Consider the following 10835-nt stretch of genomic DNA (forward strand, 5'->3'; position numbering starts at 1 on the left):
AGAAAGAAAGAAAGAAAGAAAGAAAGAAAGAAAGAAAGAAAGAAAGAAAGAAAGAAAGAAAGAAAGAAAGAAAGAAAGAAAGCAGGAAAGCAGGAAAGAAAGCAGGAAAGCAGGAAAGAAGGAAAGAAGGAGTCTGCCAGCAAGAAGCTTACATTCTAGTGAGGGAAGACACTATATAAAGGGGGAATGGGGAACCCATCACTGAGATTTTAGGGTAGGTCAGGGTGATTAAATCATGAAAAGGAAGAAGACACTGAAAGCCAGGTTTAAGGAAGGTGGGAGAGAAGGGGTTAGGCTGAAGCTTTCTTTGAAAATAAAATCACAGGGCTAGGTGATGAGAGACTGGGCCAGGGATGGAGTTAATAAAAGTAGCACTGATTAGCTAGGGAGCTTGGTTGGCCTTCAGAATGAGATTGTAGACTTTGTAATTCCACAAGTTTCTCCTCCATATATTTGGTTCACCTTTTTCTCCTCAAAAGCAAACTTTTTTTCAGGAGTAGCAAGGTAGCCCAGTAGATAGAGTACCAGGCCTGGAGTCAGGAAGTTCTAGGTTCAAATCTGCCCTCAGATACTTCTTAGCTGTGTGACTCCTGGGCAAGTTACTTAACCCCAGTTCCCTAGTCCTTAATGCTCTTCTGTTTTAGAACTGATGCTAAGATAGAAGGTAAGGTGTTTGGGTTTTTTAAAAGAACAATTTTCTCAAGGAAGTAAAAGGGAATCCTGGCCAGGCTTGGCATGGGCTAGTGGTATCAGGAAAGAGTCAGAGAAAAGGCCATCAATAGCTCTGGAGGCCAGGGAGCTGCCAGTAAAAAGTGCTGGATTTGGAGTGAAAGGACATAAATTCAAGTCTGCTTCTTCTTACTTGTATGACCTCGAGTGGGTTACTTCACCTCTGTGGGCTTCAGTTTCTTCATCTGTAAAATGAGACAGAGTAAAAATAACCTCTACAAACCCTTCCAGGTCTTGATCTGTGGTCCTAATTAAAGTTCAATGTCAATTAGAAGAGAAAGAAACCTCCCCTGGGAGAGGACCTGTCCTGGACCTTCTTACCCAGGGTCAGATTTTCCTCAGACCATTCTCTCAGTGCTCCTCATTTTCCCACCCGTAGTTGGATAAATCCGTGATCAATAGCATCGCCACAGGAGATGAGACACTTCGGAACCATAGCCTCATCCGGATTTGGTGTGACCCCAGCCCCTCAGAGGTGAGTCCCCCTCCACAGGTAAGGCTTAGCCCCAGACACCCCCTCCCGGGTGAATCCCAGCCCCGACCCTCACCCCAAATCCAAACTCCACTCCCTCCTCTCCCTCAGTGGTCAATCCTGACCCTTTGGAGGCAAGAACCAGCCAGTGAACATCAGGGGTAAGGCTTAACTCGAAGGGAATCCTTAGACTCCAGGCTGTGAGTCCTCACATCAATTTAATACATATTTAGCCTCGTGCTAAGCACTGCTTTAGGTGCTGGGAATGCAAAGAAAAAAACAGAAGCAACCTCTGAACTCCAGGATTTACCTGAGGTCATACCACGGGTACCCAGAGAAGTAAGTACCGAGTGGTTCCAAAGTCATTCTAAGCGGGAGAGAGTGCTGAGAGCTGGGGAGAGGGAGATCAGGCAAGACCTCCTTTAGGTGCTGGCCCATGAGCTATAGTTGTGCCTTGAAAGAAGCTGGGGATTCTACAAGGCAGGGGTGAGGAAGAAGGACTCTCCAGATATAGGGATCATCTGGAAGTGGGAGATCTACTACTGTGTTCAGGGAACAGCTTAGCAGACCAATTTGACTAGAGAGGAGCACGTGAGAAATACTGTCAAATATAAAACAATGCTGGAAGAGGGATTGGGAGCCATATGTCAATGGCTTTTTGTTTTTTAAACCCTTACTTTCTGTCTTAGAATCAATACTGTGTATTGGTTCCAAGGCAGAAGAGTGGTCAGGGCTAGGCAATGGGGGTCAAGTGACTTGCTCAGGGTCACACAGCTGGGAAGTGTCTGAGGCCAGATTTGACCCCAGGACCTCCTGTCTCCAGGGCTCTTTCTCTATCCCCTGAGTCATCTAGTTGTCCCTCATTTCCCAGAATGTTGAAATGGGTCTCTGGAGCCTTCTAGTTCAACTTATACCCAAAAGGAGTCCCTGTTACACCTTACCTAACAAGTGGTTCTCCAGCCTCTGATTCAAAACCACACAATTAATAGTAACAACTAACATTTATATAGTGCTTCTATGTGCCAGGTCCTATGCTACAGGCCTTAGAATTACCTTATTTTTTTTTAAATAATCTTTACCTTCTATCATAATATCAGTTCTAAGACAGAAGAGTGGTAAGGGCTAGGCCAGTGATGGGCAACCTTTTGAGCTTGATGTGTTAAAATTCGCCAAAAAACTGAGCATAACTCGGGTGGTGTGTCACTTCGAGAAAAAAACACCATAATTTCATGATATTTATAGTTTAAATAACAAAATGTGTAATTGTAATATTTAACTGTATTTAATAAACCAAAATAGGTAAATTAATATAGGTAGAATTCTCATCTAGAGTGCACAGAGTGTCTACACTACACTACAGCAAGTGTTTCATCCTTGGCATGCGGCCCCATACTTCTCTGTCTTTGGCTGCATGTGGCCACGTGTCATAGAAAATGACTATGCGTGTCAGTGCTGGCACGTGTGTCATGGCTTTGCCATCATCGGGCTAGGCGATCAGGATTAAGTGACTTGCCTAGGGTTACACAGCTAGAAAGTGTCTAAGACCAGTTTTGAACCTAGGACCTTCCATACCATCCAGCATCAATGGCTTCTAATGCCAGGCTGATGGTTTCATATTTTTTCATAGAGGCAATAGGGAAGCATTGGCCATTTTTGAGTCAGAGGATGATATAACTACATCTGAATTTTTAAAATATCAATTTGGTAGCTGTGTGGAGAAAAGATTAGAACTGGGAAAGCCTAGAACCAGAAAAACTATTAGGAGGTTAATAGCAGAGATGAAAGGAATGAAAGATGAACTTGGGCAGAGGTGGGTGGGTATCCTGTGGATAAAGCACTGGACCCAGAGTCAGGCAAAATTGAGTTCAAATACAACCTGGGATGCTTCCAGCAGTGCATGGTTTTGGGCAAGTCACCTAACCTGTCTCTCTCAGCCTTCTTATCTGTAAAATGGAGATAATAATAGAATCTACCTCCCAGGGTTGTTGTGAGGATAAAATGAGGTCATATTTGCAAACAGTAAGGTGCAGACAGCTAGCTAGGTGGCTCAGTGGATTGAGAGTAAGGCCTAGAGATGGGAAGTCCTGGGTTCAAACCTGACCTCAGACACTTGCTAGCAGGATGTCCCTGGGCAAGTCACTTAATCCTAATTGCCTAGCCCTTGCCAATCTTCTGCCCCTGGTCCATAGTCCCAACCTGACTGGGCAGGGTCCAATTGGGTTCAGGCCATACATATATTGATTGCCTCACTGTTATATTGTTTATAATATATTTATATATGTAATTTTATGTAGTATATATTATAATTGTATGTATCAGTGATGGCGAACCTTTTAGAGATGGTGTGCTAGATGCCACCCCCCATCCCAACCTCCCAGAACAAGTGCTGTGCCCCACCTCCCACATCTAGTGTCAGGTGTGCCCTACCACCACCCTCACCCCACACAGGGGAGGAAGAAAGCACTCCCACTTGGCTGCTGGGCCGAGGGGCAGGTAAAGTGATGAATGTCCTCAATGAGTGTAGAGAGGGGGAGGGGAGTGGCCTGAGGGCTCTGCTCCCCTCCAGCTCTGCTGCCTGTGAGCCACCACCTTACCCCCTGTTTGTTCCCATTGGCTGTTGAGCAGAGGGGTGAGGGAGGTGAAAAAATGTCATCAGGCACAGTAGAGAGAGAGAGGGGACTAGCTCTGCCCGAATCCCTCTGCCTTTCTAGTAATGAAGGTGGGCGGGGGGGCTCCCACTGCATAGCTTCAGAGAGCTCTGTGTGTCATCTTTGGCACCTGTGCTATGTGTTCACTATCACTGGTCTAGAGCATATGTTATTACTATATATATTATATATTATAATTATATACATTATATATCATAATTGTATATATTATATACTATACTTATATTTTATTATTGTATATATTTTATATTATACTTGTAGCTTATATTCTATAATTGTATATATTAAATTTCATAATGATATATATTTTATATATATTGCCATATAGCTTAAGGCTATATGAAGATCCCTGTGCTGGGGAGGACAGGGCATTTGGGGGAGAAAAAGAGAGAAAAAGGAGGCTCACTTCCTTCCTTCTGAGAACAAGACTCAGATCCCTGGAACCATTAGCAAGCGTGACACAGCAGAGAAAGGGAAGGTCCAGTCAGGTGTTGCACACAGTAAGACAGAACCAGCAGGGCACAGCTCAGGCCAGGCCTCACTCTTGCCATTCTCAGGCTTGCCTCCAGAGGGCACCCAGGCTCTGGGCTTGTGGTCCAGACAGCCATGCTTTGCTAGGTCAGTTACCTGGGAGTGCCATAAATCTTCTACTTATTAATGTCTTTCCATAAAAATGATGCCTTTTATTCAAATCACAGCACAACGGAATTATTTATCATTAAAGACTCTAGATTAAAAGGGATCATAGAACAGAGATTTAGGGTTCAATGGAGAGAGCCTTCCCACATTGTGGTACCCACCCAGATTGGTAGGTGCCATGTAAAGGAAGAGTCCTTCCAATCATCCTCAGACTCCCATGGCTTCCCACCCTCACCTCATCCCAATCCCTATCTTCCCCAATCCTGTCCCTGTGTCATCCCCATCTTACTCCTACCCCCACTTCACCCCCATCCATCCTTCCAGCTTACCTCTGTCCCCCACCTTGCCTTACCCCAGCAGTTCTCAGTGCACCAGCTCTTGCTCCCATATCATCCCCATCCTTCATTTCACTCTATTCTTAGCTAAGTCAAATCTAGGTGGGTCTGGTAGTTCAATCCCAGGGATTAGAATGCAGAGGGGCACCCATGGACCACCAAATTTAATAGAGACAAGAAGATAACAAGAGATAAAAAAAAATACAATTTCTAATGTTAAAAGGGAGATGGGAGCAGCTAGATAGCGCCAGGCCTAGCGTTCAGGAGGACTGGGGTTCAAATCTGGTCTTAGACATTGCCTGTGTGACCCTACACAAGTCATTTACCTCCAATAACTAGCCTTTGCTACTCTTCTGTCTTAGAATTAATACCGAAACAGAAGGTAAAGAGGTTTTTTTTTAAAGCATACAGACTCAAATTAAGTACCACACCCTTCTGTCTCCAGGCACCCCAGCAATCAGCCAGGCTAGGTCAGGAAGGGGTTCTCTGCAGACCTATAAAGCTTCTAACCCCAACTATTTGTAGGCTAGACCTTTTAGGTCACAGGCAGCCCAGAAGCCAAATGACCTCCTTATCCCCTTCAAGGACCAGCTCAGCCTACGTTAAACAGGTGTTACTCCTACCACACACGCATCTCCCTCTTCACCCCATCACTCACTCATCTAATTCACATTCCTTTGCAACAGCACATCTCCATCCTCCTACTCACCGTCATTCCCCCAGCCTATTTTTCACCTCTCATGTCTCACCCCCCAATCTTACTCTTTTCTAATCTTATCTACCATAACTTTGTTGCCACATTTTGCACCCTTCTGCTCCCCAAGCTCCATGACAAGGGCTAAGGTGTACAGACTTGGCCCAGCAAGGAGGGGGAAGAGATACAATTCCTTGGCCAAGCTCCCTGACTCTGTTGTACCTCCCCCCCCCTTTTCTAGGTTGTTACTGACATGCCCCGGGCAGATGCCAATATCAGCTGGACCCTGGGGAACACCACTGGGGAGAAATGTAGGTCATTTAACCGTGGGGAGATCCTGGTGGGGTGGTGGGCAAAGGGAAGGGTAGGGAAGAGATCTGCTCCCAGAAGGCTAGACTACAAATCCCTGATAGTCTCTGATCTGGGAGAGTGAAAATAGGACCAAAATACTTCCGTTAGGGCATCAGTGGGCACAAGATGAGCAAGAGGGGATGGCTACAGGTAAGAGAGCAGGCTTGATGCAGATATAGACTGATTCTGCCTTTTACTGGTAGCCCCTAGATGTGTTTGGGCTGAGCATGCCAATTGGGTATTCAAGTGAAAGACCTGGCTGTAGGTTCAGGTTGAAGATCTGGGTTAGGGGAATAAAGCCTAAGTTAGAGCACTAGCCAGGGCTCAGGGTGATGGCCAGCTAAGGGGTTTTCCTGGAGGGAGGTTTCCAGGCCTGGCTGCCAGGCTCTCAGCAGTCCTGCCCCCCCTTCAGGTCAGCATCTGTTTGTGGACACCTCATTGCCAGACCTGGCTGTGGGCCTGATCCTGCTTGCTGGCTCCCTTACCCTACTGTGCACCTGCCTCATCCTTCTGGTTAAGCTGCTGAACTCTGTGCTCCAGGGACAGGTAGCCAAGGTGGTCCAGACAGTCATCAACACTGGTGAGCTGGCACTGGCGGTGACTTAAGGGAAAGTGGGCACAGGGCAAATTCAACTGGTAGAGATGTACCTCAGTATCCCAGAGAACAGTCCAAGGTCAGAGGGCCGATATGGCAGAGAAAGGACATCCTGGGGTGTGAGGGACAGAGGGGAGGAGAGGTCCATATACTCTAGTCTCATGACTGGCTCTGGCAAGACTATTCCGTCTATTCCCTAACAACCTAAAGGAACAGGATAAGCACTTATATAGCACCTACTATCTGCCAGGCACCATGACAAATGCTTTACAAATATTACCTTCTCTGATACAACAACCAGAGGAAGTTAGTGTTGTTATGATCCCCATTTTTACAGTTGAGGAAACTGAGACAAACAGTTTAGTGACTTGTTTAGGGGTTTGGGTCTTTTTCCTAAATATACTAGCTATGGACATAGGAAATCATTTAATTTCCCAATGCCCCAGTCAAATCTAGAAGACCACACGTTTAACTCCCAAATGTTTTATGTTTTGTTATTATTTTGAATGGGATTTCCCTTTCTAATATTGTTAATTTTTTTGTTATTATGTAGAAATACTATCTAAATATATGTTTATGTGTAATTATTAAAAAATCAAAAAATTTATTTTTGTGGCTTTATTTTGTAGTTCATAACTTGGCTGAAATTATCGATTGTCTCAACTTGTTCCTTTTGCTGATTGATTCCCTAGGATTTTCTAAGTAAATCTTCATATCATCAACCAATAGGAATAGTTTTGTCTAAGACCACAGATTAATGGTTTTGTCTAAGACCATAGATTAAAGAAAGAATTTTCCCCTAAGACAGTGATGGGCAAACTTTTTAAAGAGAGGGTCAAAGGAAAGGAAATGCTCACCTGTCAGTCTGTTTCTAAGGCAAATCTTTTGAAGTTTCATTGTATTGTATCCTACTCGTTGAATTCGTCAGATTAGGAATAATGTCATGAAGTTAGATAGAACATTTCAGGGAGTGGGGCCCGGCATCTGGCCTGCAGGCTGTAGTTTGCCCATCACTGCTCTAAGAAGTTCCATTCACCAGTGAAATCACAGGTCTGGAATAGCAGCAATAACAGAGATGCCAGACATTGTACTAAAGGTGGCTGGTGTGACATCAGTCCTATACTTATTATCTGGGTGCTCTGGTTTTCAACCAGTTGTCATTCTACCAAATTCTATGTTTATCCAGCCTCAATTGCTCCATTTTCCCACGGATACCATGAGACTGTCAAATGCTTATGTCCAGGAATCTTATGTTCATAGCATTTCCTTGGCCTAGTAGCCCTATAAAACACAGAAAATAAGGTTAGTCTGGCTGGAGCCACCCTCAGTGATGCTTAGTAGTCATTTATCCATAATTCTCATCACTACCTAGCACTCAGTAAACTCTAGACCATTATGAAGATATGAGCTATTATTATAATTTTCCATTTTACCCTCCAATTCCCAGCTATGGAACCATCAGCATTTCTTGAGGTATGGGTGCCAACTTAATAGGCCACTAGCTCTGTGTCCTCTGTGGACTTTCAAGCTACCATCTCTGTTTCTCGGAGCTTGGCTTTTCTCCACCAGACAAATATAGTTTAAAGGAAAGAGGACTGGATTTGGAATGAAAAGACATGTATTTGGATCCTTGCTACTTATTAGCTTTGTGATGTAGGCCAAATCATTTGACCATCGTAGTCCTCAGTTTACTAATCTGTAAAACAAAGAGGCTGAACTAGTTCAACTCTAGGTTTCTTCATAATCTAAATCTTCCCTATGTGAGTCTCCCAATGATATTTAACACTGATTTAAGCTGATGCATAAAAATAGCTCCTTTCCCACTAACACAGGCTGTGGGGATGGGGTGGGGTACCTTGTTACAGATTTCCCACATCCCTTCACCTGGGTGACTGGCTACTTCGCCATGGTGGTGGGTGCTGGTATGACTTTTGTGGTACAGAGTAGTTCCGTGTTCACTTCAGCCATCACCCCACTCATTGGTGAGTGTCTCTGCATTGGGGGTAGTTGGGGACTATAGGGTGGAAAGGGTTGTGGAATTAGGGAAGGGAATTAGAAAGAGAGGGAGCTGGAGACACCTAGGTGACCAGAGATCCCTCAGAATTTGACCTTTCTGCACCCACCTCTTCCTAGGTCTGGGCGTGATCAGCATCGAACGAGCCTATCCCCTCACCCTAGGCTCCAACATTGGCACTACCACCACTGCCATCCTTGCTGCCCTTGCCAGCCCTAGAGAAAAGCTCTCCAGTGCCTTTCAGGTACCTGTTGTGGGAGGTGGAGGTAGGGCTGGGACCAGGGCAGAAGTAGGGGATTTGGTCCCCTAGAGAGAAATGATAAGCACTGACTATCCTGGACTTGGTGGCCCAGGAAAGCTGAGGCTTAGAGAACAGCAGAACCAGAGGCCATCAGAGATGGAAGGAACTTAAAAAACCAGACAGTTCAGAATGTCAGAGCTTAAAGGATCCTTGGAAAAGGCTTAGAATGGTCCTTCCAACATAGAATATCAGAACTAGAAGAAATCTTAGAATGTAGAACTTGCCAATACCTAGTACAACCTCCCCTCTCTGAGCATCTCTCAGATGAAGGAACTGAGGCCCTCAGAGGGTCAGTGACCAAGTCAAGGTTATGTGGATAGTCAGTGACAGAAGTGGGATTAGAATCTAGGCTCCCTGGCTCTGCTAGACCTGTGTTCATCCTGGGGCCTACAGGGAGATGGTTCTAGAACGATTATGCTGATCTGTGCTCCACTTCTCCCTCACCTTCAGATTGCCCTGTGCCACTTCTTTTTCAATATCTCTGGCATCTTGCTGTGGTACCCAATACCCTGCACACGGCTGCCCATCCACATGGCCAAGGCCCTGGGCCGGCGCACTGCCAAGTACCGCTGGTTTGCCGTGCTTTACCTGCTGATCTGCTTCCTGCTGCTGCCCTCGCTGGTGTTTGGTGTCTCTATGGCAGGCTGGCGGGCCATGGTGGGTGTGGGGGCCCCTTTTGGGGCACTGCTGGCCTGCGTTGCTCTGGTCAACCTACTCCAAAACCGGAGCCCTGCCCGGCTACCCAAGTGGCTCCAGACTTGGGATTTCCTTCCCTACTGGATGCATTCACTGAAGCCCCTTGACCGGCTAATCACTCGAGCTACCCTGTGCTGTACCCACCCTGAGCCACGCTCCCCGCCACTGCCTGCCCGAGTTTATCTGGAGGAGCTCCCCACAGCCACACCCTCCCCACGCCTTGGGGTGCTCCCCCCAGGCACACCCTCCTCCCCACGCCTTGGGGTGCTCCCCCCAGACACACCCTCTTCCCCACGCCTTGGGGTGCTCCCCCCAGACACACCCTCCCCACGCCTTGGGGTGCTCCCCCAGCACAACGCCACTAGGCTCTAATGGGTGGTCCAAGGGGAATTCCTGAGTCATTCCTACCAGGAGCTCATTCCAAAACATGTCTATGTATGTTCGGGTGTGTGCATGGGGGTGTATGTGTCTGGATTGGGGGCACAGTTAGAGGTTGTGTATACACACAGACATAAAATATTAGAACTGGAAAAGATTTTCCTTAGTCCTACCACCTCTTTGAGGAAACTGAGGCCCAGAACCAGAAAGAGACTTTGTGCCCAAAGTCACACGACTGGTTAGCGGTGGAGTTGGGATTAAACTGAGTTCTGCCTCTTGGCTCAGAACATGACTAGGCCACAGATGCTCCCGTCTATGTGTGTGTGCATTCTGTGTCAGTGTTCTCGTATGTCTGAGCGTGCTGATGTACCCAAGTACATGAGACAGGAGAGGAATCCACATGTTCACGTGTTTATACCTGGTGTTGGATGAATACCTATTCACATCTACTTCTGCATGTGTGTGCAAAAAAAAAGCATTTTAGCTTTTATGTCTGTGCATTTGTGTGACCTTATATGCTGGGGGACCTGGGAGAGGAGAAGCCTTTCTACATACAATGAGAAAGATGCTGAAAAAGAGGATCTTCATGGCCCTTGGGAGCTCCTGAGTTGGGTTTGGAGGCTGGCTTCTGGAGACCAGGAAATTGGTCCTCAGACACCTAGGGTCTTTGATTCTGAGCTCCCCTCCTCAGGTTTTCCCCACTCTCAAGGCACATTAGGCCTCAAATCCTGGCATCCTGCTCTCAGGAAGGAGTCTGAGTCTCCAGGCAGGGCTAGAGGCAGGGAACAAAGAATGTGGGGATGGGAGGGAAGGGCCTTGCAGAGACTTGGCATCACCTTCACTCTTCTTTCCCCTCCTCCTCCCCCTCCTCTGCTTCCTCCTCCTTCTCCTCTGTTATTCCCATCTTGGCTCTTAATTGACCAAAGCAGACCTCAGCACTTACACACTGGAAGGGCTATGCT

At 46.4% G+C, this 10835-nt stretch overlaps 1 protein-coding gene across 1 annotated transcript in view; it reads left to right on the forward strand.

Moving 5' to 3' along the window:
• SLC34A1 (solute carrier family 34 member 1) overlaps nucleotides 1–10175 on the forward strand; it is a 66713-nt gene extending 56538 nt beyond the window's left edge. The window contains exons 2-7 of the mRNA XM_044659820.1: nucleotides 1109–1204; nucleotides 5780–5849; nucleotides 6302–6469; nucleotides 8350–8466; nucleotides 8618–8742; nucleotides 9250–10175. Of these exons, the coding sequence (XP_044515755.1) occupies nucleotides 1109–1204; nucleotides 5780–5849; nucleotides 6302–6469; nucleotides 8350–8466; nucleotides 8618–8742; nucleotides 9250–9867 (1194 nt within the window). The 3' untranslated portion in view covers nucleotides 9868–10175. The remainder of the gene's footprint in view (nucleotides 1–1108; nucleotides 1205–5779; nucleotides 5850–6301; nucleotides 6470–8349; nucleotides 8467–8617; nucleotides 8743–9249) is intronic.
• Nucleotides 10176–10835: the final 660 nt, after the last annotated feature.

This window comes from Gracilinanus agilis, chromosome 2 (assembly GCF_016433145.1).
Source record: "Gracilinanus agilis isolate LMUSP501 chromosome 2, AgileGrace, whole genome shotgun sequence".
In the NCBI taxonomy this organism is placed as follows: domain Eukaryota; kingdom Metazoa; phylum Chordata; class Mammalia; order Didelphimorphia; family Didelphidae; genus Gracilinanus; species Gracilinanus agilis.